General features: G+C 50.2%; 1 protein-coding gene across 2 annotated transcripts in view; it reads left to right on the top strand.

The window, feature by feature from the left end:
• Positions 1-2,586: 2,586 nt before the first annotated feature.
• OSBPL2 (oxysterol binding protein like 2) overlaps positions 2,587-27,947 on the top strand; it is a 57,164-nt gene continuing 31,803 nt past the window's right edge. Inside the window, exons 1-4 of one of the 2 annotated variants that reach the window (XM_049869119.1) lie at positions 2,587-2,667; positions 21,865-22,033; positions 22,382-22,523; positions 26,621-26,696. In XM_049869119.1, the coding sequence (XP_049725076.1) occupies positions 21,997-22,033; positions 22,382-22,523; positions 26,621-26,696 (255 nt within the window). In that variant the 5' untranslated portion in view covers positions 2,587-2,667; positions 21,865-21,996. Of the gene's footprint in view, positions 2,679-21,864; positions 22,034-22,381; positions 22,524-26,620; positions 26,697-27,947 lie in introns of both variants that reach the window. The other variant, XM_049869118.1, reaches the window with a different exon arrangement.

Raw genomic sequence — 27,947 nt, 5'->3', positions numbered from 1 at the left:
TTATTCTCATCACTGCTCTGAAGCCAACCTGTCTTCTTTCTGCCTCCCCTCCCATCTGCTTCCTGGAGAATCATGCCTCTGGAACTGACCCCTTGACCTGACAAAGATCATGAAAGATGACAAGTCAGACCCAAGACCCCCACCCCTACTCCTGATCCATTAGCACAGGGCTGGTCTGCCTGGTTTTGGCAACTGGGACCAGAACAGAGACAGGAGCAAATGACCCTCCTTCTCATCTGACCCAGTTACCTCATCTGTTAAAAGGAGAGAAGCCAAGTTGCAGCCCAGAGCCCCTCTTGAGAGCAGACCCTACCCTCAAGGCTCACTAGCAGGCAGAGGGAGGGGGATGGCTACCCTTGTCCCAGGAGTCCCGTGCATGGATGTGAGGGTCATTCAACCCCAGCCTCCCCTCTGACCATGTTCTCTGGGTGGGTAGGTGGACCACCTCCTCCCAGGGGCAGGGTCCCTTGCACTCGGTCAGTCACAGAGGCTTGTCAGGGTGAAGGGTGGGGAGGGGTCCTTCTGGGACCCTGTTCTGGGCCCTGTCCTGGCCAACAAGGGAAGCTCTGGAGCCGGTCATCTCTGGGGCAACCAGCTGTGTCCTCGTCCTCGTCCTGGCTGGGGGTCTCCCCGCAGACCGCACCCTTCCTCCCACCACAGGAGTTGGGTTTTTCAGAGGTAACCATGGCAACACCTTTGTTTCTGAGGCCTGGTGCCTGCCTCCTTCCCTCCCCTCTCTTCAGGAGAGGCCCAGAAAACTTCTTCTCAGTCCCTGCACGTCCCTGGCTGTGGCTGACTGTGGACCCCGTGGGCAGGGGACCAGCCTCTGGATGGGGGAAGGGGCCCCAGATGTGGCCTGGGCCCCACCCCTGTCACAGAGCCCCACTCACTCACTCACTCATATCCCAATATTTATTGGGGGCACAGAGCATCTTCTGTGGGTGCCAGAGGTGACCAAGGCCTGCCCTGCCCTCCAGGCACCCGACCCCACTAGGGTGACCTGCGGAGAGTCCCCTCGGTGCTGGAGGTGGGGAACAAGCTCTGAGGAGAAGCGCACGCCCACCGTGGGGTGGCTCTGTGGAGGAGGTGATGCTGAGCGGAATCTCAGAATGTGCTAGGTTATCATGGGCGATTTAGCAGTAATTTTGTGTTTTTACTCTTTAGGCAGCTGGGCGCCCAGGGCCCTTTTGGTTCCACCTCAAACTAGCTTAAGCAGAGAATTTATCGGCTCATGTGACCAGAGCCTGGAGATAGATCCTGCTAAAGTGCGGCTGGTTCCATGAGACCAGCGTCAGGGCCAGGGCCAGGGCCAGGCCTCAGTCTGCTGGCTGCCCTCTGGCTAGCCAGCCGCATTCACAGAGGAGATTCCACAACATTTTTTTCTACAGTATTTGCTTTTTCTTTCCTCTGGTTGGCTTCGTTCCTAGGTGCCCCTCCTCTCGTGGTGGCAAGCTGCCCACCAGTAACCCAGTCTTAGTTCTTTCCATCCCTGGGCGGAGGACGGTCTTTGACCCCAGCCTCCCCTGGGCGGAGTGATCCGGTCCTGTAGGAAAAGTCCCAGGGCTGACTGTCACTGGCCAGGATAGGGCCTCAAACCCACCTCTGAGCCATTTACTGTGACTCTGAGCAGACAGCCTGGTTCCTGCTCCTCCGCCCACCCCACAATGGACCCACGATTCAGTGGAATGAGGGTGGGGAAGCCTGGTGTGCTCATGGGCACAGAGAGGTTAGTTAAGTTACCCAGGGCCACACAGAAGGAAAGGATACACGCTCAGGGTCTGACACCAGCGCTTCTGAGCCTAAGAGCACACCTCTGTGGTCAGCAGGAGCCAGCGGGACCAGGGACGCAGCAGGAGAGGTGAGTTGGCCTCCGATCTTGGTGAGCAATGTATGGCATGTAACCCCCCACAAAAACTCAAACCCCTTGCCATGGAGTCAATTCTGACTCATAGCGACCCTATATGACAGAGCACAACTGCCCCATAGAACAGAATAGAACTGTCCCATAGGGTTTCCAAGGCTGTAATCTTTACGGAAGTAGATCGCGGGGTCTTTCTCCTGCAGAGAGTCTGGCTGGTTCCAACTGCCAACCTTTCAGGTAGCAGCCGAGCGCTTAACTACTGCGCCACCAGGGCTCCTATGGTATGCAAAGGAGAAGGGCTCTTTGATGTTCGGTGGGCTATGGGGGCCCTGCAAGGTTCTTGAGCTGAGGGAGAGTGACTGTGCCAGGATGACTCCTACCTACCACCCATGTCCCCATCCCCAGGGTTTGGGCAGCGTCGCGGCCCGGGCCACCTGACTCACTGTAAACTTATCTCTAGCCCGGCCACGCCCTCCCCCCCGCCTTCCGGATCCAAATCTGCATATCCCCGCCTCCCACCCGCTGTGATTGGCTGTCCGCGTCGTCACTCCTTCGCGTGAGCGGGACTCCCGAGTGGGCGGAGGGAGCTGCTGCTCTCACAGCATTAGCATAGTCCCGCCTCCGGGGCGGCCCTCCGGCTGCGGGTTGATTGGGCCAGCGGCGGCTGACGCCGGGGCACCGGGCGCAGCGAGTGGCGGGTGCGGCTGTCAGTCCGAGGCGGCCGGCCGCATTTCCGCCTCGGTGTCAGCGGCCGCGGCGGGGGCGGGGCGGCAGCGAGTTGGGGGCGCGGAGGAGACAGCGTCCAGGTGAGGCCCAGGTGAGACCCACCGCCCGCCGTCGGCGTCGCCGAGGGAGGCCCGGCCACCGGCGGGCCACGGGGGGCGGGCGGCGAGGAGGCGGCGGGCAGACCCGGCTCGGCTCGGACGCGGCGGCCCGCGGGTCTAGGCCGCACGGGCGGCGGGAAACTTGGGGAGAAAGTTCCGGGCGGCGGGCGGGACCCGCGGGCGGCCGCCAGAGCCTCCCCGTCGTCGCCGAGCAACTGCGGCCCCGGACGCGGGACCCCGAGGGACCCCAGCCCCCGGCCGCGCGGACCGACCCCGGGCCCCCGGCTGGAACCGGGCCCTGAGCCCGGGGCCGCCGAGTTTGGGCTCCCGGGACGGCTCCCATCCCAGCTGTCGCCCCAGTTCACCAGAAAGTCGGATCCGAATAAACTCGGAGGCAGAGAGGGGCAGCCCTTGCTCCAGTTCCCCTTTCGTCTCTGGCCCTTTCCTTTCTCCTTCGGGTCCGGATGTCAGTAACGACAGGTCTGATGGGCACGTCTGATTTCTGGTGTGTATTTAAGGTAGTCGATGTAGTCGATGTACCTGGTCCAAAAACAGGTCCAGCCAGCAATAAAGGGACATAGTGGACACTGCTGACCCTGCCTCCTGGGTCTCCTCCATTGACCACCTGTGTGGGGTCCATCCTGGAAGGCTTTATGCATGGTACACCCCTTCTCTATGCTGCTGTTTCTGTTCTTAATTTATAAATCTTCACAGACTGTATGTACTGTTGTTAACTTTTTACCCAACACGTGCCTTTGGTAATCTAATATTAAAAGATTCTTTCTCTACAGTTAAATTTTGGTAACCAGGAGGATATGCCATTGGAGGGGATAAGGTCAAATTTAGATCATGATTGTGGCACTAATCACAAAATCATTCTTCTGGGGTTTACGTGGGATGAGAAGTTAGGTGATGTAACGATGTGACAAATCCGTGAGGGTGAGGGCCACCTCCCAGGAAGGGTCGGTCTCAGTGAGCACTGGTTGGGGTAGCAGCCACGTCTGGATTAATTACAGCTGGAGAGGTAGTGACTTCAACTCATTCAGCAGCATTTCCTGAATGTCCACTGGGTGCCTGGCACTGTGCTGGGTGACTTTTCCACCTGCTGCAGATGTTGAGAGGACATCCCCGCATGTCGGGAGCCAGATGTCCACCTCCTGTCTTTTGTACTGCCCTTGCTGTGGCAGCAAAGCGGAAGGCCCTTCCTGGTTTCGCAATGTGGGCCGTGTTTTCCAGCCTCAGTTTTGTCATCTGTGAAGGGTAATGCTTACCTTACAGGGTTGCTAGGAGGAGCAGGTGAAACGATGGTTGACAATATCCGCAACACATGGTAGGCGTTCCTGCCCCATCCTCAGCAGGCGCACGTCCTCCTGGTCCAGCACGGCATCTGACACAGTATTGTCACTTCAGATGTTGCTGTGTATAGGTGGGCGACACTCTTCTTAGTAGAATTTACCTTCCTTGTTTGCCTCACATGCCTGTCTGTTAGTAACAGCGCTCACCTGAGCTGATGACAATATTTAACCATTGTTGTTACAGGGCGGCTGTAACAGGCAACCCTTTATTCACGTAAGCCTCACGACAACCTACAAGACAGGTTAACATTACCCTTAGTTTATTCACGAGGAGGCTGAGGAACAGAGAGGGTAAGTAACTTGCCCCGAACGACAGTGAATTATGGAGCAGGGATTTGAAGTCAGGCGCCCTGGTGGCGCAACAGCTAAGTGTTTGGCTGTGAACCGAAAGGTCTGTGGTTCAAACCCATCAGTGGCTCCGGGAGAGAAAGATCTGACAATCTGCTCCTGTAAAGATTACAGCCTAGGGAACTCAGTGGCGCAGTTCTACCCCGTCACACAGGATCACTGTAAGTCAAAATTGACTTGACGGCACCCAGCGACGGTCTGGCTCTGAGTCCCCCTCTCTGGCATGGTTCTGTTTCACAGTCTCCCCTGCACATTTCAGCCATGGTGCTGTGCTGCGAGGCATCAGAACCTTGTTTCTTACAGCATCTGTAATAGGTTTTTATTTTTGGTGAGCCTCAGTGTTTATAAAGCCATGTTGTTTCTTCCAAAATATAGTCATTTTCTGTCTGGCCACCCAGGAATTTGCCAGAACACCCCACCTGCCTCCAAGTCCCTCTGTTAGCAGTGAAGACGCTGGTGCTGATTGTGTGAGATGGCATCGGGAGCGCGGAGGTGTTGGCCGATGTGTCGGTGTTAAAGCACACGGCTTTAGTTTTTAATTCAATACTGAGTGTATTTAATGCAGTTAGCTTTACAGTGCACATTTAGGACGTTTTTCTTTTCTCCCTCAAGGATGTTTGAAGGGATCAGACTCTATTTTGTTGAATATTTGATGAGAATGTTATTTTAATGTTTAAAAAGTGCCACTTGACTTTCATCCTAGGGTCTCTAACCCTCGTCCTCCAGGAAATGCTCGCCAGTGCGGCTCGAATACCGATTTGAAACTTCTTTGACTTTAACACATTATTACATTCAGCTAATTACAAAAATGACATTTGTTTTGGTGAGAAAAAATCTGAAAAGTTTCATGTACTCTTATATTCTCTATAAACAGGGGGTTTAGTCTCTTGAAAATGGTTTCCTCAGCATTTCTGTGAAAAACTAAGACCTTGTCTTTTCAGAGGAGTCTGACTGTGGCAGTGATAAGGCATTCAAGGCTGAAGGCTTTTAATGAAAACAGTGACGTTGGCCCTCGAGGTAACGCTTTACGTTCGTGGGTTTAAGAATCCGTCTGCAGGCGGTGCGCAGCAGTGGGAAGGCCCAGGCTGGCCCTCCGTCTGGCTCTTCCTCTCTGGCTGTTTGATGTCAGAGAAGTCACATAACTGCTCCTGCCTTCAGTGTCTTTGTGAAATGGGGTCTTTGTGAGGTTAGAGTGCTCTGCTGCTAACTGAAAGGTTGGTGGTTCGAACTCACCGGCCACTCCATGGGAGAAAGATGTGGCAGTCTGCTTCAGCAAAGATTTACAGCCTTGAAAACCCGGTGGGGCAATTCTACTCTGTCCTGTATGAGTCGGAATTGACAGCACTGAGGTTTTTTGTTGTTGTTGTTGTTTTTGAGGAATAGATGTGACAATATAAATTGTCTGGTGTCTAATAGGTGTTCAGTGCACCCTTTGTGTCCCTGCCTGAGAGTGCTGAAATCGATGCCCACCACCACATGAGGACGCATGCGCGCGCGCGCACGGGCCCACGTGCTTGCGACTTAAGAACAGGAAGCCAAGGAGAGCGTTGTTAGGCAGATTTGCGTTCTCTTCCAAATGAGCTGCAGTAGTACTTTTAAATGACTGCCGAAGTAAGGGTCGTACTTATAAAAGATCCCCTAAAGAAATAAAACTGCCTTTGTTTGCAGATGATATGGTTGTTTATGTAGAAAATCTTCCAAAATCATTAAAATCCTGGAACTACTATATGGTCACACCAAGGTTGCAGGATACAAGGCTTATATACAAAAGTCAGTTCCTTGCCCATATACCAGCAGTGAACATAACACCATTTACATTAACACCAAAAAAAAAGAAATACCTAGGTGTAAATCCAATAAAATATGTACAAGATCTATATGAGAAAACTATAAAACTCTGATGAAGGAAATCAAAGAAGATCTAAAGAGATATTCCATGTTCATGGATAGGAAGATCTGATATAATTAAGATGTTAATTCTTCCCAACTCGATCTATAGATTCAGCACGTCCTAATCAAAATTGCAGCAAGGTATTTTGCGGATGTCGGTAAGCTGATTCCAGAGTTAAATGGAAAAGCAAAAGGCCTGGAGTAGCCGACACAATGCTGAAGGAGGACAGCTGGGGACCAACCCTCCCCTTCTTCAGGACTTACCCTGAAGCTGCAGGGATGGAGACGGTGGTGTTGACGAAGGGACGGACCGGGACCCACTTGCGAGGCCGTGGCCACAGTGCTGAGCCAGAGCCTTCTGTGGGTGGTGCGCTTGCGGGTGGGGCATTACTTATCCTTTAACGGTCAGTGCAGTTCCTTCTGGAGTTGTGATGTTTGAGTTCATCTTCACAAATTGTCGAACAGGAGGTTCAATTCTGCAACATACCATACTTTAAGGTCAATTTGTGTAACCTTAAAGACTGAAAGGAAGTCAGTATTTGAACATGACTGGTTATAAGAAAACCTAGATCCTGAGCGTTGATATCCTGGCTTCTAGTCTGACGCCTTAGGTGCGTTCAGTGTCCATGTACGCTATCTGTGTCTCTGCTGTAGTTCCCACTTTTCAAAGTGTCTCTGCAGAAACATTTCAGGTGTTGGTGTCACAGCCTGTCAGACTGAGGGGCAGACTCAGGTCCTGATTTGGAAATGGGGTGTGGAGTACCAGCCCTTGCCTGCAGCTCTTGTTGGCATGCATGTAATTACATGTTTGCAGGGACTTCATGGTGCTTGTTTCCTTTTCCTTCCAAAGTGGGAAAATAACCTGGGGTCACTTAGCGGAATCCTGACGCTCCAGCGTCTTTTCAACCAGAGCTGTGGTCACACCAACCCTACCATCTTGGAGCTAAGCGATAGAAGCAAGCCTTTAGCAGACCAGATTTGAGGGACAGAGATGCTGGGAGACCTGTGGCCCATGCCTGTGGTCTCTTTCTGCATGTTTGCTTGCTTGCTTTCTCCACTGGAAACCTTGCTTGGTTTATCCTGAGACACCGACTCTGGGATCAGATCCTGGCTGTGCCAGCGCTGGCTCTGTGGCCCTTGGAACTGGAGACAAGGGGGCCGTGGGAGGGAGGCTGTGTGTCTGTCAGGTGCGGACGTCCTGGTCCTCACTCTGCTTCTTCCCGCATCTGCCCATCCAGGAAGCCACCCAGTGCTGGTGGAGGAGGTGTGTGATTGATCCCTGAAGGGGAGGTATGGCCGTGGGAGTGGGTTCTCAGGTGGGCACACCTGTCTAACCCTGTAGCCCAGGCCTTGCGCCTGTGCCTTTCCTGGAGGGCCTGGGACCACAGGCCTTATAGGGTGCCCAGACTGGCACAGTGGTTCTTGCGGCGGGGCGGGGGGGGCGGGGAGCATTGAGGACAGTGGCTGTAGGGAAGCTGTGCTGAGTCTATGTTCTAGAAGGGCCGCCAGCTGCCATCTGGGGGAGCAGTGGTGTGTTTACTGGGCAAACAAGGCTGCTCAGAGGCTGGCCCCATGAGAAAGGAGCCAGCTGTGACTTGGTACCTCCTGCCACCGCATGCCTGGCTATAGGCAACTTTTGCTACTGCCTGAGACCCAGGGAACTGTGGACTTGGGGCAGTTTGGAGAAGGGTGCTGTTAGTGTTACAGTGGGGACAGGCCGCAGCTGGGGCTGTGGAGGAGAAGGTGGGCCAGGCACACCCCTGTACTTCGCCACCAGCCTCCAGCCTGGTGTGGACATGAAGGTGCATATCTCACTGCCAATGTGATGCACAGCCAAGCCGGTGCTTTAGGTTTCCATAACTGCCTTTATTCCAGGGAATCACTGACCGTGGGAAGTGGTGTGCACATGAGAGGAGGCGGGCAGGTGAGGGGAGCGATGACTGCGGGGGGTGGGGGCAGGAAGGAAGGTCAGGGGGCTCCTGGCACTGAGACTGTGCTCTCAGCCCCCAGAGTCTCCTGGGAGGTCCTGTCTCTGGGGTGGCAGTGTTTGGGGTTGGGAGACCATGCTTGTCAGCAGAAAGCCCCTGGCTCACGCTGTGGGGTTTTTGAGCCAGGCTTCTCCTCAGAAACACCTGGGGACTGTGTGAGTGCAGGCTCCAAGCCCAGCCCCAGGTCTGCAGAGCCGGGTCCAGGAGAGGGACCCGGGTGACCTGGTGACTGTGTGACCAGTCTCCAGCTAGTACTGGGGACCGCTGCAGGGCATGACTCTGTTTGGGATCAGGGGCCCTTTGAGAACGTGTTGACTAGCCCGAATCATCTTTGTGGGGAAGGAGAGTGAGCACTAACAGCACTTGCGGTGTTTTCTTTGTGTTCCATCAGAGGTTCATGCTTTCCCCGGCCTTGGTCCCGACGCCCACCCTGGAACTGTAGGGAAACACCATGGGCTCTGGCCAAGGCTGGTGTGGTATCAGGGTGACCATGTCGTCCCAGCATCCCGAGCGAGAACTGGACTACAGGTGGAACCAGTCAGGGCTGCTGACTGTGGGCAGGAGACCAGGGGGGAGGGCTGGAGAGGAGGCCTCGAGGAGGTGGTGACAGAGGGAGGCTGAGGACGCCTGCCTCACCTGAGCGGTCATCCAGGGATACCTGGGCACCCTGTCCACCTATGCACGTGCGCTCTCTGGACTCCTGGGACACTGCGGGACAGCAGCCTTGCTCCCCCAGGCCCTTTCCTCCATCCCTGCTCTGTACTGCACCCTTCACCGCGACACCCCTAGGCCAGGGGCGGGCGTCTGTGCCTGTCCAGCCAGCAGCCAGGGACTGGGCCCGACACGCCCTCTGGTCAGCTCTATGAGCAGCAGCAGCTCACTGACGGCTCTCTCTCTCTGGGGCCTTCTCAGGCCCCTGGCACCATCCTTGGGCTGCTGTGTGTGGTTTCTGTGGGCGCGGTGCTGGAGAGCTGCAGGTACACCCTGCCCAGAATGTTTTTGCCCCCTTCCGGGTACCAGTGCTGCATTTGAATAGCGTCTTCAGAATGATGGGCTCATTAAAACAAATGCTTTTGTACCAAAGAGTGTATGTTCTTGTGTGTTTGCACCAGGGTGTCATGTGTTTGCATTTCTAACAAGTTCCCTGGCGACGCTAGTGCTGCTGGTTGGGGGCCAGTTCAGAGAACCGTAGTATAGCAGCAGTTCTTAAAATTTATCACACACAAGAATCACCTAGGGATCTTGTTAAATTGTAGATTCTGATTCAGTATATCTGGGATGAAAATGTAAATTCCCAGCAGGGGTTCCAACCAGAATGAACCGGCTTAAAGTCCTGCTATGCAAGTACTGTGTCTGGCATTACAGAGTAATGTTCCTTGAAGTGTGAGACTTCTGTTTGGGTTTTACTAGTCACTAATGAGCCGTTTGGGAACGTCGAGGAAAGGGACCTATGGGAATTCACCGAGGACTGTGGCTTCCACCCCTGGGTCCTCAGGGGACCTGGCCCTGAGCCACGGCAGGAGGAGGGCAGCTCACGGGCAGCTCCCCAGGGTTGCCCTTTGCCTGTCCAGGGTGTGGAGAAGGGTAAGTGGTGGTGGCTAACGTTGTCGCTCGTGTGGCATGCTCAGTTCGTCTGCCGCCAGTCTCGGGGCTGGGAACTTCCTGTTTCTCACATGAATTCCCAAGAAAACTCAGGTGTGCTGACTGCTCGCGTCTTAAAGCGTGTGCTCACCAGCTGTCAGAACGAAGGGCTGAGGTCTGGGCTTCTCTTAGAAGTTTGACATTCTGTTTAGTACACGGTAGCCGAATTTGTGACGAGCCTAAGAACAATCATATAAACCTAAAGAAGCCTGAGCCATTGTTAAAGCCAGACGAGCTGAAAATAGAAAGCGTGTTGGTTTTGCCTCAGAAGAGCTGTCTGATGTAACTCCATGCACGGCTGGACTTCACTTCATTCTGCTAAAGGACAAGGCCAGCGCTCCACAAAGGTCATCTTGAGTCCTTCCGTCATCACCGAGGCACGGGCGGGTGGAGTGGGCAGAGGCAGGTGTGCCGGGCATGGACCCCCATGTGGTGTGACTGCAGGTGGTGGGCCAAGGCAAGACAGCTTGCTTGCCATGGGACACTTTTTTTGTTGTGGGTAGAGTAGGTATTTTTTGAGTCTAAATTTACACGAACTTTGTGAAAACAACTACTAAGCTTTTACAATTTGTTGTTGTTGTTAGGTGCTGTCGAGTTGATTCTGACTCATAGTGACCCTATGTACCACAAAACAAAACACTGCCCAGTCCTGCGCCATGTTCTTAATCGTTGTTATGCTTGAGCCCATTGTTGCAGCCACTGTGTCAGTCCATCTCGTTGAGGGTCTTCCTCTTCCTCTTTTTCCTTGACCCCGTACAATTACAGGAATGGTAGCTTAGCCTTTCCTTCATACTTAGCAGAAGGCCTCGTTTCAGTGGGTACGCATTGAGAAATCAGCTCAAGGGGCTTATGGAAATAAGAACAGAAGCAGGGCTTGGCCTGGTACACTCTTGATCACAGCCACCAAACAGATTGGTCTCTGAAAGGCTGCTGCAGAGTGCAGGACCAAGCGGGCTGTCTTTTTGTCCATCCAGCACAGGTTTGGGTGGTGCCACACAGAGGGCTGTAAGTCCGATGTCAGCATCAGGTGCAGTGCCCCACCCTGAGGCCTCAGTCCGTGGACACTAGAGCTGCACTGGCCAGTATGGAAGGTACTGGCCACTTGTGGCCACTTCAGCATGACCAGTTACATGTACTGACATTGAATGACATCCCACATTCTGTTCCTCAGCTGCACTAGCCCCATTTCAAGTGCTTAGTAGTCAGGTCTGTCCAGTGGCTATCGTGTCGGACAGTGCAGATTAGAATGTTTTCAACATCACAGAAGGTTCTAGAGTGTATGCATTGTTGAGTTTTTGCTTTAGTTAATTTTGGATTTTTTATAAAGGAAGGACACTGGGGACTGAGCCTGGTGGCCAGCTGGCCATCGGGAGGGCCAGGGCCTTGGGGTCCAGCAGCATGTGGGTCCCACTCTCACAGCGTGCCTTCCTGCACTTTTATCGTATCAGCCAAAGGTGGGGAAAGCACTCAGCAAAGATGACCACCAGGGCAGGCTGGCCCAGGCTTGGCCCCACGGCGATGTTGCTGTAGAAGAGAAGCCTGGCATCTGCTGTGCCCGAGGCCTGCTGGTGGCTGAGTGAAGGTTGATGCTTGCTAGGCCAGAGTCCCCGATGCTGGGAGCCTGGGTTCTTGCCACCTGCGGTGTCCTTGTTGGGACTTCACAGGATTCTGATAGAAGAAGCTGTAAGGGTGCTGGCCTGGGGAGACTTGTCTTCTCCTCACACATCTGGTGAGGGTAGGGTCCCAGCAGGTCGGGGGAGGGCTGCTCCAGCCTCAGGCCCGCAGCTGCTGGGGCTTTCTGGCCCACTGCCTTCCTTTCCCACACCCCCGTGGCTTATTGGGCTCCATGCCACTCCCAGGCATCTTGTGACTGCAGTTGCCATCCCCCCTGCCCTCACCCTGGCCTTCCCTTCCTCTCGGCCCGTCTGTGGCCCAGCCCTGGCCCCTCACCCCGACTCCCCCACTTCTTCCTGCTTTGGAGGCCCCCTCTCCCTGTGCCTCACTCCACACTCAGCTCCCGTTGCTTCCTGAGGGGCACCCTCCCAAGCCCCCGATGAGAAAGACCCTCTTTGGAGCGCCTGCTGAAGTTTTGCCTGGTGGTTGCTAGGTCCACGCCTCTCACCCCCAGGACCCCACAAGGCAGGACTGTGATGGTCCACTCGCCCCCAGCTCCCCTCCTGTTTGAGACTGGGCGCCCACTGGGCACTGAATGGATGAATGAGATCACAGCTGGTCTGCGTTGTCCTTCCCGTTGATAATCTGTAGTTGTTGTTAGGTACTGTCGAGTTGGTTCCCACTCATAGTGACTCTGTATACAACAGAACAAACACTGCCCAGTCCTGAGCCATCCTCACGATCATCGTTATGCTTAAGCCTGTTGTTGCAGCTGCCATGTTAACCCATCTCATTAAGGGCCTTCCTCTTTTTTGCTGACCCTCCACTTTACCGAGCATGATGTCCTTTTCCAGGGACTGATCCCTCCTGATAACATGTCCAAATTATGTGAGACGAAGTCTTGCCATCCTCCCTTCTAAGGAGCAGCATGTTGGTTGTACTTCTTCCAAGACAGATTTGTTTGTTCTTTTGACAGTCCATGGTATATTCAATATTCTTCACCAACATTGCAGTTCAAAGGCATCAGTTCTTCATCAGCTTTGGCCTGCACATGAGGTGATTGAAAATACCATGGCTTGGGTCAGGCGCATAATCTGTAGTAGTCGGGTGATTTTGAGGGTCCTTGCTTGGGACTCTAAAAGGAAGAAGGAAAGTGTGTGTCAGCTGTTAGGCAGATGTTTCCAGAACCATCTGGAGGCTGTACTGGGACTCACTATCGAGCAGAAATGCAAGTGAGTCTGGTTCTGCTGCATTTGAAGGCTCAGCATAGACCAAGTAGAGTGTTGGGAAGAGCCTCAGAGGTGGGTCTTTCTGGGTCCCAGTGGGGTTGGACGTTGGTGGGCGGGCAGGGCAGGTGACCTGAGTATCCCTACGGTCATCCCAGTGGGGTTGGACCTTGGCGGGCAGGGAGTGGTGACATGAGTGTCTTGGCTGTCATGCCGTGATCGAGGGCCTCTGTTTCCAGTCTTAGTCTAACCTTGCATTCTGTACCCTCATTTTAAAGAATGCCCATCATTTTTTACCTTTAATGTTGAGACTTTTGTTATGGGTGAGTAACCAAAAAGTCAGACCCACTGCCGTTGAGTTGATTATGACTCATAGTGTCCCTGTAGGACAGAGTAGAACTGCCCCATAGGGTTTCCAAGGCTGTAATCTTTACGGAAGCAGACTGAGAAGTGGCTGGTAGGTTTGAACTGCTGACCTTTTGGTTAGCAGCTAAGCGCTGAACCATTGCTCTACTAGGGCTCCTGTATGCGTGAGTAGGCATCTGAAAAAATAAAATGGTTCTTAACATGTTTTTTTTTAAATACTTTATTTTTTAGAGCAATTTTTGAATAACAGAAAAAATTGTGAAAAAAGTACAGCTGTGGAGTTTACATTAACTTTACTCAAAAGAATTTGGTCTTTGTCCTCAGTTCCTGAGAGATAATCTCTAAAATAAACCTTGAAACGTATGTGTCTTCAGTAAGGACCCAGACCACACCTAACAGGTTATGCTGGTGAGGTGATGAGGTGACTCTGGGGTAGGGGCTGGCCAGGCCAGAGGACCACCACCGCATAGTGCCTTGTGATCACCTCGTGATGTCCACCCACCTCAGGGGAGTGGGGCTGGAGTTGGCATTATGTTATGAGGCCCCAGTAAGGGCTCTGGACACGGGAGCTCCATGGGGTTCCTGGTTGGTGAAAGACATCCATGCACTTGGGAGGGTGGAATGGCCCTTAGGAAATGGAAGCATCATGTTGGGGACCCTCCCAGACCTCGCCCTGTGCGTCTCTTCATTTGTATCCTTCTTATAATAAAACTCTGATCATAAGTATAGTGCTTTCCTGAGTTCTGTGAGTGTTCCAGCGAATTATCAAACCTGAGGGGGTAGTGGGAGCCAGCAGGTCAGAAGTAGGGGTGGCTAGGAGCCCCTGAGCTTACCGCTGGTATCTGAGCGGGTAAAGGAAACCTCTGAATTTGTAGCCCACAGGTGGAGTGAGGGTGTCACGTGGACTCCCAAACTTGCAACTGGCTTCTGGAGTCTTGGGCCTCCTTGGTTGTCTGAAGGATGGTGTTCCTTCACCTTGTAAGATGTGCCCTAGCTCAGAGTGGCCAGGGGCAGGGGAAGAAGTGCTACGTGGGCAGCTGGAGTCAGAACAGTGGAGACCTGAACGGAGGATGGGCTATCTCCTCAGAGTTGGTGTCAGGAAAAAAGTAGATACTTGATTGTATTTGCTAGTGGATTCGATTGAGCCTTTCCACAGCGTTCCCTCCTACCCCCTCCCCCTAGAGTTTCTCCTGTTATGAACATCTTGCATTCTTGTAGTACATTTGTTAACAGCTAAGGGACCAGTACTGATGCATTATGGCTAAGGCCATAGTTCACATTGGGGTCCACGCCTTGTGTGGCACCCCTCTGTGGGTTTTGACAGATGCATGATGTCCTGGGTCCACCGTTACAGTGTCCTACAGGATAGTGTCTCTGTCCTGAAAATGCCCCATACTCTTCCTACTCATCCCTCCCCCGACCCCCTGGCAACCAACCACTCATCTTTTCACTGTTTCTATAGACCTTTTCCAGAATGTCCTACAGTTGGGATCATATATTGTGTGTCTTTTTCCACTGGCTTCATTCACTTAGCAGTATGCATTTAAGGCTCCTGGATATCTTTTCCTAGCTTGATAGCTTGTTTCTCTTTGTTGTTGTTAGTTGTCATCAAGTTGGCTGCACTTTGTAAAACGCAGTGAAACTTTACCCCGTCCTGGGCCATCCTCACGATCGTCAATATGCTCAAGTTTGTTGTTGTGGCCACTGTGTGTTGAGTGCCTTCCAGTTTAGGGGGCTTATTTTCCAGCACTATATTGGACAGTATTCTGTTGCAATCCATGAGGTTTTCATTGGCTAATTTTTGGAAGCAGATCACCAGGGTTTTCTTTCTAGTCTGTCTTAGTCTTCTCATCATTGAATAATACACCATTGTGTGGATGTACCACAATTTGTTTATCCATTCACCTTTTTTTTTTAATAGTTTTTATTGTGTTTTAAGTGAAAGTTTACAAGTCAAGTCAGTCTCTCACACAAAACCCCCTATACACCTTTCTACACACTTCCAATTACTCTCCCCCTAATGAGAAAGCCCTGCTCTCTCCCTCCACTCTCTCTTTTCGTGTCCATTTCGCCAGCTTCTAACCCCCTCTACCCTTTCGTCTCCCCTCCAGGCAGGAGATGCCAACATAGTCTCAAGTGTCCACCTGATCAAAGAAGCTCACTCCTCACCAGCATCCCTCTCCAACCCATTGTCCAGTCCAATCCATGTTTGAAGAGTTGGCTTCGGGAATGGTTCCTGTCCTGGGCCAACAGAAGGTCTGGGGGCCATGACCACCGGGGTCCTTCTAGTCTCAGTCAGACCATTAAGTCTGGTCTTTTTATGAGAATTTGGGGTCTGCATCCCACTGCTCTCGTGCTCCCTCAGGGGTTCTCTGTTGTGTCCCCTGTCAGGGCAGTCATCGGTTGTAGCCAGGCACTGTCTAGTCCTTCTGGTCTCAGGATGATGTAGTCTCTGGTTCATGTGGCCCTTTCTGTCTCTTGGGCTTGTAACCACCTTGTGTCCTTGGTATTCTTCATTCTCCTTTGATCCAGGTGGGTTGAGACCAATTGATGCATCTTAGATGGCTGCTTGCTAGCGTTTAAGACCCCAGATGCCACTCTTCAAAGTGGAATGCAGAATGTTTTCTTAATAGATTTTATTATACCGATTGACTTAGATGTCCCCTGAAACCATGGTCCCCAGACCCCTGCCCCTGCTATGCTGGCCTTCAAAGCATTCGGTTTATTAAGGAAAGTTCTTTGCTTTTGGTTTAGTCCAATTGTGCTGACCTCCCCTGTATTGTGTGCTGTCTTTCCCTGCACTTGAAGTAGTTCTTAAGTACTATCTAGTTAGTGTGTCCATTCACCTTTTAAATGACATCTCATTTCCTTCCAGTTTTGGACAATTATGAGTAAAGCTATAAATATTCGTGTGCAGGTTTTTATGTGGACATGTGTTTCCAGCTCATTTGGGTAAATACCTAGGAGGCACTTGCTGGATCATATGGTTAACCTATGTTTAGTTTTATAAGAAACTGTCAGACTGTCTTCCAAAGTGGCTGCACCATTTTGCATCCCCACCAGCAATGACCGAGCATTCCTGTTGCTCCACATCCTTGCCAGCGTTCGGTGTTATCAGTGTTTTGGATTTTAGCCACACTAATAGCTGTGTAGTGGTATCTCATTTTACCACACTTTTTATCATGGGAGATTTTAAACATGCAGAAAAGCAGGATAGTATAATGATTTCTATGAGCCTGTTACCAGCTTCAACAATCCACCCGCTCATGGCTCGTCTCGATCCGTGATTATCCCCACCTAATCCTGCCCATTTACTTCGGGAAAGTCCCAGACGTGATAGCATTTCCACCCATAAATATTTCAGTGTGTGGATCTTAAAAAATACTATTATGACACCTTAAAAAGTAATAATGTTTCTTACTGTCATCAGTCTGTTCAGATTTCCAGTCGTGTAAATGCCTGTGTAGGTTTGTGTCTGTCTGGCCGGGCCTAATTTAACCCTGCTGCAGTTATTAGTTGATGTGTCTTTTTTTTTTTTTTCAGTAGCTTTTTTGCGGTATTACTGATACCCAAAAAACTGTACATATTTAAAGTGTCCAATTTGATAAGTCCTGATGTACTCCTGAAACTATCACCTCAAGATAGTGAAGTACCCTTCTACCTCTCTTTCTTGCCTTTCTTTTCATTCATTTGCTAAAGAATGTGGGTTGTGTCCTGTTTGGATTTTGCTAGTTGTAGCCCTAGGACGTAGTTTGACATGACGTAGAGTTTACAACATGGTTTACTATAACACGTGTGCACACCCAAGAAACCAACTCCTCGTCAAGGTAGTGAACTGTCCCTCCACCTCTCTAGGTCGATCTCTCTTTTTTCCTTCATAATTTATTTGTTGAAGAAGCTAGATTTTGTCCTGGAGAGTTTCCCAGAGTCCAGATCCTGCCAATGGCATCCCCATGGTGTGGCCTAGCATGTTCCTCTATGCTTCCTGTAGTTAAACCTAGAGGCTGGGCCAAATTGTGGTTGATTTCCTTGGCAAGACTGTCCCCAAAGTGGCGGTGAGTTCTTCCTCCAAGTGTGTGGTGGCTGCAGCCGCAGATGGTCCGTGATCGCCTCCATGTTGCACAGTGGTGGGGCCCCGAGCTCGTTCTTTCTTCACGGATAAGTTGGAACACTAGGATGAAGAGAAACTCCCTTCATCTAGGGTTTGGGGTGCAGTGGTCAGTGCAGCGTGGCTAGGAAAGGCAGAATGAAGCCCGGTGAGTTCCTTTTATCAACAGCCTTCAAAACCAGGTCTTAGTTTCCTGGTATCACCCAGTGGTGGCCAGTTAGTTTCCTTCTTAGTATGTTTGTGAACCATGGACTTTAATAAACTCGCGGTGTTGTGGTCTGCTGCGGTTTTTACTTGGCGTGACCCTGTGGTCTTGAATGCCTTCCTTGCTGCCTGGGAGGGGGTGAGATGGTCCCAGTCCCTCCTTCAGCCACTTCTCCAAGGAGCTCTGGTCCCTTCCGTACCTTTTAAAGGGGCAAAGCGAGTCGACAGATGTTGTGGATGGCGTGTGACGTTAGAGAGGAGTTAGAAGTTAGTAATAAGAGCATCTGAAAAACAAAGTCATCAAGTGCAGAGCCATGCTTTTTGTGCTGGTGTGTTCAGAACTGTGCGGTTGCCCAGTTCCCAGGGGACAACCGGGGGGTTGGGGAGATAAGGGAGATGCTGACGAGTCTCTCAGGGAAAGAAGGAAGAAAAGGACTTCATGCTAACTTGTCCTATAACTTACAAGCTTGTGTATATATGGCTGCCATTTTAGCTTTGTTTTGGTGGGCAGAGCATCAGGGCAGAGACACTTAGGGAGTGTCACCAAGCATTGGCTGTGGCCATCCTCAAGACAGAAGGTACGTTCCTCATTCCGGACCACCCGTCACTCCTCCACTTCAGAGCTGCTGTGGAGCGCTCTGGGACTTGTCTCTTATACTGTGAACTTGACTTATGTTCAGAAAAAGCAAAACCTTTGGGACAAGGCTGACTTTTTGATCCAGTCTCATGCCATTTGTAAAACACTGCTGTTCATGTTGTTGTTGTTAGGTGCTGTTGAGTTGGTTCCATCTCATAGCGACTCTACAACAGAATGAAACACTGCCCTGTCCTGTGCCATCTTCACAATTGTTGTTATTCTTGAGCCCATTGTTGTAGCCACAATCAGTCCATCTTGTTGAGGGTCTTCCTCTCTTTCGCTGTCCCTCTGCTTTACCAAGATGATGTCCTTCTCCAGGGACCGGTCCCTCCTGATAACATGTCCAAAGTATGTGAGATGAAGTCTCTCCACCCTCCCTACTAAGGAGCATTCTGGCTGTACTTCATCCAAGGCAGATTTGTTTGTTCTTCTGGCAGTCCATGGTATATTCAATATTCTTTGCCAACACCATAATTCGAAAGCATCAATTCTTCTTTGGTTTTTCTTATTCAGTGTCCAGCTTTCACATGCATATTACATGATTGAAAATACCATGGCTTGGGTCAGGTGCACTTAGTCCTCAAAGTGACAACCTTGGTTTTGAACACTTTAAAGAGGTCTTTTGCAGCAGATTTGCCCAATGCAATACGTCGTCATCTGATTTCTTGACTGGTGCCTCCATGGGTGTTGATTGTGGATCCAAGTAAAATGAAATCCTTGACAATTTCAATCTTTTCTCCATTTATCATGATGTTGCTTATTGGTCCAGTTGTGAGGATTTTTCTTTTCTTTATGTCAAGGTGTAGTCCCTATTGAAGGCTATAATCCTTGATTTTCATCAGTAAGTGCTTCAAGTTGTCTTCACTTTCAGCAGGCAAGGTTGTGTCATCTGCATAACACAGGTTGTTAATGAGTCTTCTTCCGGTCCGGTGCCGTGTTTTTCATATAGTCTCACTACTTGGATTACTTGCTCAGCATACACATTGAATAAATACGGTGAAAGGATGCAGTTCTGACACACACATTTCTTGATTTTAAGCCGCACAGTGTCCCCTTACTCTGTTCAAATGACTGTTCTCTTGATCTATGTACAGGTTCCACATGAGCACAATGAAGTGTTCTGGAATTCCTTTACTTTGCAATGTTATCCATCATTTGTTGTGATCCACACAGTTGAATGCCTTTGCACAGTCAATAAAACACACGTAAACATCTTTCTGGTATACTCTGCTTTCAGGCAAGATCCGTCTGACATTAGCAATGATATCCCTTCTTCCACATTCTCTTCTGAAGCTGACTTGAACTTCTGGCAGTTCCCTGTCAGTGTACAACCATTTTTTAATTATCTTCAGCAAAATTTTACTTGGCTGTGATATTAATTATATTGTTCAATAATTTCTACGTTCTGTTGGATCACCTTTCTTTGGAATGGGCATGTATACGGATCTCTTCCGGTTGGTTGGCCAGATAGCTGTCTTCCAAATTTATTGGCATAGATAAGTGAGTGCTTCCAGCATTGCATCCGCTTATTGAAACATCTCAGTTGGTATTCCATCAATTCCTGGAGCCTTGTTTTTCGCCAGTGCCTTCATTGCAGCTTGGACTTCTTCCTTTAGTACCATTGGCTCTTGATCATATGCTGTCTCATGTAATGGTTGAACATTGACCAGTTCTTCTTGGTACAGTGACTTTGTGCGTTTCTTCCATCTTTTGATGCTTCCTGCATCGTTCAATATTTTGCCCATAGAATCATTCAGTATTGCAGCTCGAGGCTTTAATTTTTTCTTCAGTTCTTTCAGCTTGAAAATGCCAAGTGTGTTCTTCCTTTTTGGTTTTCTAACCAAATGTCTTTGCACATTTCGTTATAATACTTCGTCTTCTCAAGCTGCCCTTTGAAATCTTCTGTTCCCTTTAGCTACTGTATGTTCAGCACCAAGTTTCACAGTCTCTTCTGGCATTTATTTTGGTCTTTCTTTGCTGTCTTTTTAGTGACTTGTTGCTTTCTTCATGTAGATGTCCTTGATGTCATTCCACAACTCATCTGGTCTTTGGTCATTAGTGTTCAATACGTCAAATCTGTTCTTGAGATGGTCTCTAAATTCAGGTGGGACGTATTCAGGGTTGTACTGTGGGTCTCATGGACTTGTTCTAATTTTCTTCGGCTTCAGCTTGAACTCGCACATGAGCAATTGATGGTCTCTTCCTCAGCCAGCCCTGGCCTTGTTCTGACTGATGATAATGAGCTGCTCCGTCGTCTTTTTCCACATCTGTAGTTGATTTGATTGCTGCGTATTCATCCAGTGAGGTCCACATGTATGGTTGCCATTTATGTTGTTGAAAAAAGGTATTTGCCGTGGGTGAGTTGTTAGACTTGCAAATCTGTCATGCAATCTCTAATGTCATTTCTATTACCAAGGCCATATTTTCCAACTACTGATCCTTCTTCTTTGTTTCCAACTTTCACGTTCCAGTCGCCAGTAATCATCAATGCATCTTGATTGCGTATTTGATCAATTTCAGACTGCAGAAGTTGGTAAAGATCCTCAGTTTCTTCATCTTTGGCATTAGTGGTTGGTGCATAAGTTTGAATAATAGTCTTATTAACTGGTCTTCCTTGTAGGCATATAGATAGTATCCTATTACTGACAGCTTTATACTTCAGGATAGATCTTGAAATGTTCTTTTTGACAATGAACGTGATACCGTACCTCTTTAATTTGTCATCCCCGGCGTAGTAGACCGTATGGTGTGTCTGATTCAGAATGGCCAGTATCAGTCCATTTCAGCTCACTAATGCCTAAGATATTGATCTTCATGTGTTCCATTTCATTTTTGACAACTTCCAATTTTCTTAGATTCATACGTGGTGCATTCGATGTTCCAATTATTAATGGATCTTTTCAGCTGTTTCTTCTCATTTTGAGTCATGCCACATCAGCAAATGAAAGCTTTACTCTATCCATGTCATTAAGGTCGACTAAACTTTGAGGAGACAGCTATTTCCCAGTTGTATTTGAGTGCCTTCCAGCCTGAGGGACTCATCTTCCAGCACGGTATCAAACAATGCTCCACTGTTATTCAGAAGGTTTTTGCTGGCCAGTTTGTTCAGAAATAGACTGCCAGGTCCTTCTTCCTGGTCTGTCTTATTCTGGAAGCTCTGCTGAAACCTCTTGACCATGAGTGACCCTGCTCGTATTTGAAATACCGGTGGCATAGCTTCCAGCGTCACAGCAACAGGCAAAGCACCACAGTAGGACAGACTGACTGACAAGTGGTGGGGGATTGACGTGCATGAGTTCTGCTAAAGTCCCGTGATAAGGTATGAGCGTAGTTCAGTGGATCTGCTAGCAGCTTGCTTATACCATGGTCTCAATCCTCTAGAGCTGGAAATCGGTGTTTGGTAGACGTGAAACATCAATACTGTAACGCAGTTCTCCCTTTATTTATAATCATTCTTTCTCACCTTGGATAATGGTTTGCGGAGACTTTCAGTGAAAACTTGAGATGTGTCTGAGCACCTGATAAGGGAACTCTGCCCTACCACACTCTGAAATCATCCATCTGACTTGTCCCTGATTGTCTGCTTTATCCTCTTCAAATAATGAGCATTCGTTCATCTATTAGTCATTGATTGGTCTTTATGTTATGTATGCTTTCTCTCCCTTGTATTTTTGAAATAATTATTTGTTATTAATTTTATTTCTTTGCTTAGATGTAATTGAGATTGATGTCAAGAACACTGAATGTTTCTAAACCATAAAATTTCTGAGCCCTAAGTGTGTCAAATGATTTCCCCCCCCAGATCTCCAGTGCCTTTTGGATTTTTACCAAGAACAGGTGCCAAGGATAAGACTCCCTGTGCTCCAGATGTAGCTCAGACGCCATGATTCCATAGGGGAGCACACAGGGCGGCAGAAGGAGTGGCTGCTGAAGGATGAACAGTGAGGAGGAGTTCTTTGATGCCGTCACAGGTGGGTCAGAGGAAAATGAACTGTCGACCGTAGCGGGAGTGAAGATTCCCTGTAGCTGAGCCTCGGACCGAGCAGAGTCTGCATGGTCACATGGAATGAACTCGGGGCCTTTGAAATTCACTTGGGTACAGGTGTCCTTACTCAGGTGCTCCTGACATCTGCCTGCCTGCCTCACTGCTGTCACCTGTGTTTCTTGGGAAGCAGAGCTCATTCTTCTGAAACATGTCCATTAAAAGCCATCTTGAGCTTTAGGCTTTCTGCTTGCATAGCCAAACAGTAGACTTTCAGAGGCAGACTTTGACATCTTCCGGTTCCAGAGAAAATTCACATTTTGTTTGTCTTGTGCAGGCTTTGATTCTGATCATTCTGGGGAATTTTCAGAGGCAAATCAGAAGGTCACTGGAGGACTTGGCTCAGACACCAGCAAAAGTCAGGGGATCGGGAAAACTGGGGCAAGACCCCCACAGGAGAATGGAGTTCAAACACACAGGTGTGTCATCTCACATATGCCAACAGGCATCTGTTCACCCTGAGTCTGCTTTCGGGACCTCATCAGCACCCACAGAATGTCATCTGAGCCCCCAGCCAGCGTCACCTGTGCTTACTTCTCCAGACAACACATAGTGTCCCGAGGCCTTTGTACCTCGGGTCTAGGGATCAGAGGACGACGCGTTTCAATGTGTGAGACCCTTTAATGGTTCTCCCCTCACCTGTAAGGTGATGGCATTCTCCGTGAGGCCCTGGGACCACTGTGCAGATTAGGGAGATGACCTTCCAGGGCTATGCCCATGCCTGACCCAGACACCTGCTGCCCGAGCCACGGCCCCACCTGTCTCTCTAGTAGACCCTGTCCATCTGTTTTCTCCCCTGGGCTCTGCCAAGTTGGCTCACCTCCCTTCGTCAGGACAGGAAGGGTTTATCTAGCTTCATGCAGTCAAGACCACACTCCCTTTTCCTCCTCTTGCTTTTTCCTCTTCCTGCAAGTAAATGCTGGGGATGGTGGCTTCCATAAAGAGGCTTTCTCAATAGAAGAGAGCACACAGGCTGGAGAAGCCATCAGGGTGGTGGGTCACAGGGGATGGGCTGTGAGCGCCTTGAGACAGTAGTGGTGGGAAGGTGGGGGCATCTGTCTGCATCATCTGATTTGTGTTTTAGCTCCAGGTAGCCCCTCCAGCCCCCCCCACCCCTGAGTTCAGACCTGTAGACCCATTTGCCTTCTTGCTGTCTGCACTTGCTGACTCAGAGGTACCTCACTTGTGCCTTTATTTGCTCATATATTTGTTCAACAAATGTTTGTGCACCTGCCATAGCTCCCATTCTCACAGCGAAGGGAAGCTTAGGTTCCCTCTGGGGCTGGGCCTCCACCATCCTCCTCTTGCCCATGCACAGCGCATGGACGTGGGGTCAACCCTTGTACTGCCCTCCCTCACCACTGTGCCCCCCCTGCTCCAAGTGCTGATGTTTCTCCCATTTAAATATGTCTTGCACTCCTTCAGTGCCTTGTCCTGGTTCCACCACCATCACCCCTCACTGGTCTCCCGCACCCCTCTTTTCTTCATGAGAAACACAGAGCCATTTTATCAAGAGACAAATCAGATCAGGTTCCTCTACCCTTTGTTAGAAGCTCTCAGGCAGGGTGACCATGTGGCCTAGTGTACTCACGAGGTCTTGAGCAATGATCAGTAGCGTCTCTTTCCTCCTGGAGTAATGATCAGTGATACCCCTTTCCTCCCGGAGTAATGATCAGTGATACCCCTTTCCTCCCGGAGTAATGATCAGCGATGCCCCTTTCCTCCCGGAGTAATGATCAGCGATGCCCCTTTCCTCCCGGAGTAATGATCAGCGATGCCCCTTTCCTCCCGGAGTAACGATCAGCGATGCCCCTTTCCTCCCAGAGTAATGATCAGTGATGCCCCTCTCCTCCCGGAGTAATGATCAGTGATGCCCCTCTCCTCCCGGAGTAATGATCAGTGATGCCCCTCTCCTCCCGGAGTAATGATCAGTGATGCCCCTCTCCTCCCGGAGTAATGATCAGTGATGCCCCTCTCCTCCCGGAGTAATGATCAGTGATGCCCCTTTCCTCCCAGATTAATGATCAGTGTTGCCCCTTTCCTCCCGGAGTAAGGATCAGTGTTGCCCCTTTCCTCCTAGAGTAAGGATCAGCGATGCCCCTTTCCTCCCGGAGTAATGATCAGTAATGCCCCTTTCCTCCCAGATTAATGATCAGTGTTGCCCCTTTCCTCCCGGAGTAAGGATCAGTGTTGCCCCTTTCCTCCTAGAGTAAGGATCAGCGATGCCCCTTTCCTCCCGGAGTAATGATCAGCGATGCCCCGTTCCTCCCGGAGTAATGATCAGCGATGCCCCTTTCCTCCCGGAGTAATGATCAGTGTTGCCCCTTTCCTCCCGGATTAATGATCAGCGATGCCCCTTTCCTCCCGGATTAATGATCAGCGATGCCCCTTTCCTCCCGGAGTAATGACCAGTGATGCCCCTCTCCTCCCGGAGTAATGATCAGTGTTGCCCCTTTCCTCCCGGAGTAATGATCAGCGATGCCCCTTTCCTCCCGGATTAATGATCAGCGATGCCCCTTTCCTCCTGGAGTAATGATCAGCGATGCCCCTTTCCTCCTGGAGTAATGATCAGTGATGCCCCTCTCCTCCCGGAGTAATGATCAGCGATGCCCCTTTCCTCCTGGAGTAATGATCAGTGTTGCCCCTTTCCTCCCGGAGTAATGATCAGTGTTGCCCCTTTCCTCCCGGAGTAATGATCAGCGATGCCCCTTTCCTCCCGGAGTAATGATCAGTGATGCCCCTTTCCTCCCGGAGTAACGATCAGTGTTGCCCCTTTCCTCCCGGAGTAACGATCAGTGATGCCCCTTTCCTCCCGGAGTAATGATCAGTGATGCCCCTTTCCTCCCGGAGTAATGATCAGTGATGCCCCTTTCCTCCCGGAGTAATGATCAGTGATGCCCCTTTCCTCCCGGATTAATGATCAGTGATGCCCCTCTCCTCCCGGAGTAATGATCAGTGATGCCCCTTTCCTCCCAGATTAATGATCAGTGTTGCCCCTTTCCTCCCGGAGTAATGACCAGTGATGCCCCTCTCCTCCCGGAGTAATGATCAGTGTTGCCCCTTTCCTCCCGGAGTAATGATCAGCGATGCCCCTTTCCTCCCGGATTAATGATCAGCGATGCCCCTTTCCTCCCGGAGTAATGATCAGTGTTGCCCCTTTCCTCCCGGATTAATGATCAGTGATGCCCCTTTCCTCCCGGAGTAATGATCAGTGTTGCCCCTTTCCTCCCGGATTAATGATCAGCGATGCCCCTCTCCTCCCGGAGTAATGATCAGTGTTGCCCCTCTCCTCCCGGATTAATGATCAGTGATGCCCCTCTCCTCCCGGAGTAATGATCAGTGATGCCCCTTTCCTCCCGGAGTAATGATCAGTGTTGCCCCTTTCCTCCCGGATTAATGATCAGTGATGCCCCTCTCCTCCCGGAGTAATGATCAGCGATGCCCCTTTCCTCCCGGATTAATGATCAGCGATGCCCCTTTCCTCCCGGAGTAATGATCAGTGATGCCCCTTTCCTCCCGGAGTAATGACCAGTGATGCCCCTTTCCTCCCGGAGTAATGATCAGTGATGCCCCTCTCCTCCCGGAGTAATGATCAGTGTTGCCCCTTTCCTCCCGGAGTAATGATCAGCGATGCCCCTTTCCTCCCGGATTAATGATCAGTGATGCCCCTCTCCTCCCGGAGTAATGATCAGTGTTGCCCCTTTCCTCCCGGATTAATGATCAGTGATGCCCCTCTCCTTCCGGAGTAATGATCAGCGATGCCCCTTTCCTCCCGGAGTAATGATCAGTGATGCCCCTTTCCTCCTGGAGTAATGACCAGTGATGCCCCTTCTCCTCCTGGAGTAATGATAGTGGCATCCCTTTTCCTCTCGCAGGTAAATCACAAGGCCCGTCCTGTCAGGATGGAGGCCAGCACCCTCACCATATCACCCTCTCGGGCCAGCCCTGCTCTCTCCTCTGGCTTCATCACACCCCTTCCCACAGCCTGGTGCAGGTCCGTGCCCGCCCTCCATCTGCGATCCTCTCCTTCCTCCTCCACCTCTCTAGTTCCTCAGGGAACCCTTTCCTGCCCCGCTGAGCCATGCCCGTTCCTCATAGCCCCGCTGTCCCTCAGCTGTGCCACCGCACAGTGTTTATTGAAGGCACGTGTGTAAGAGGGGCCGATGGGAAGTCTTTGTTCCTAGGCAGTGTGCAGTAGAGCAGGCTCCTCCCTTCCCCCCTGCCCTGGCTCCCTGTCCACAGCAGCGCTGTGGAAGGAAGCCACAGATTCTTAAGGAAATGGCTGTCTTGCTTGTCATTGTCATCAAGGGAAGCTGTACAGAAAACCGATGCAGACCTTCCTTTGAGCCCTGGAACAGCAGTCTAGGCTGCTTTTTTCCCCAAACACAGCAGAATAAAGAAATGCTAATGTTTATATATAAAATTTAGGAAAAAATGGTCATTGAGCTAAACCGTCAGTGGTAAGTGACCCTCATGTTGGATTAATCATACCTCTGGTTATGTTATTCCTTTGCAGGACCTCGCTGCCCGCCCCCATGTTCACCAGAAGTGATTTCAGTGTGTGGAGCATATTAAAAAAATGCATTGGGTTGGTAAGTTCAGATGGACTCATCTGAAAGTCTGAAGCTTAAACATGCTTAATTTCTGTGGGGACTTTATGGCGCTGCTGGCAGTTTAAGAAGGTAGACTATGCATATTTGAAAACAGCGTGAAATAAAGATAATACAACAGGAAAGGACTATCTATGTACGAGGAAGAAATGGGGGAAAATGGTGAGTTATTGAAAAGACCTCGTAGGAAAGCACTTGAGACTGAAACCCAGGCTGAAGTGGTCTGTGAGAATGCTTCACTACTTGTTGCCCCTGTTCTCCTCCTGCTGTTTACTTCTCCTCTGACCCATTTCAGGCCTTTTTTTTCGAGAGAAAATGCTGTTTCCAACTTTTTATTTTTAAGTAATTTTAAACTTCAAGAAAAGTTGCAAAAATAGTTGAGAGCATTCCTGTAGACTCTTCACCCAGCTCTCCCTGAGCTTGATGTCTCAAAAACTGTAGTACATAATGCACAGACTAAGGGATTGTCACTGGTGTGTTCCTGTTGACTCCGCTACAAACTTTATCCTGCTTCAGCAGCTCTTCCACTGATGACGGCCTCCGTGCCAGGATCGCACCCAGGCTCCCATGTGACTTCAGGCGTCACGTCTCCTCAGGCTCTTCCATCTCTGACTGTTCCTCAGCCTCTCATTGTCTTCCCTGATCTTGACTCTTTGGAGAGTACTAGTTGGTTATTCTGTAGACTGTTCCTTGGTTTGGGTTTTTCTGAAGTCTTTTCATGACTGGGTGGATGGCGTGCCTTATTGGCAAGAGGACACCGAGGTGAGGTACTTTCCCAGCATGTCAATCAGGGCACATGATCTCCATGTGTCCAGTTACTGGTAATGTTGGCCTTTATCACCTGACCTGTTGGTTTATCCACTGGAAAGTTACTATTTTTGTCTTTGTAATGAATAAATATCTTGGGGAAGATACCTGGACTCCGGGTAAATACCGTTTTTCACACTATTTCGCCTGCCAGTTTTAGCATCCATTGGTGGATTTTGCCTGTAGCAGTTATTACTGTGTTGTTCTAAGAGTGCTTCTCTATTTCCCTTGTTCCTTGTAAGTTTACTAATTGGAATTCTTCTATAAGGGAGCAATGTCCCTTCTAATTGTACATTTATCCCATTATTTATATCTGCATGGACACGTTCATATTTATTTCGTGGGTTATGAGCCAGCACTGTCATTACATATTTAGTTGCTCCAGTCATTCCACCTGTGGCCATTAGGAGCTCGTGTAGGTTGGCC

Source organism: Elephas maximus, chromosome 25 (assembly GCF_024166365.1).
Source record: "Elephas maximus indicus isolate mEleMax1 chromosome 25, mEleMax1 primary haplotype, whole genome shotgun sequence".
NCBI classification, from domain to species: domain Eukaryota; kingdom Metazoa; phylum Chordata; class Mammalia; order Proboscidea; family Elephantidae; genus Elephas; species Elephas maximus.
Note: the sequence above shows the minus strand (reverse complement) of the source record. Positions and strands in the feature narration are given on the sequence as shown.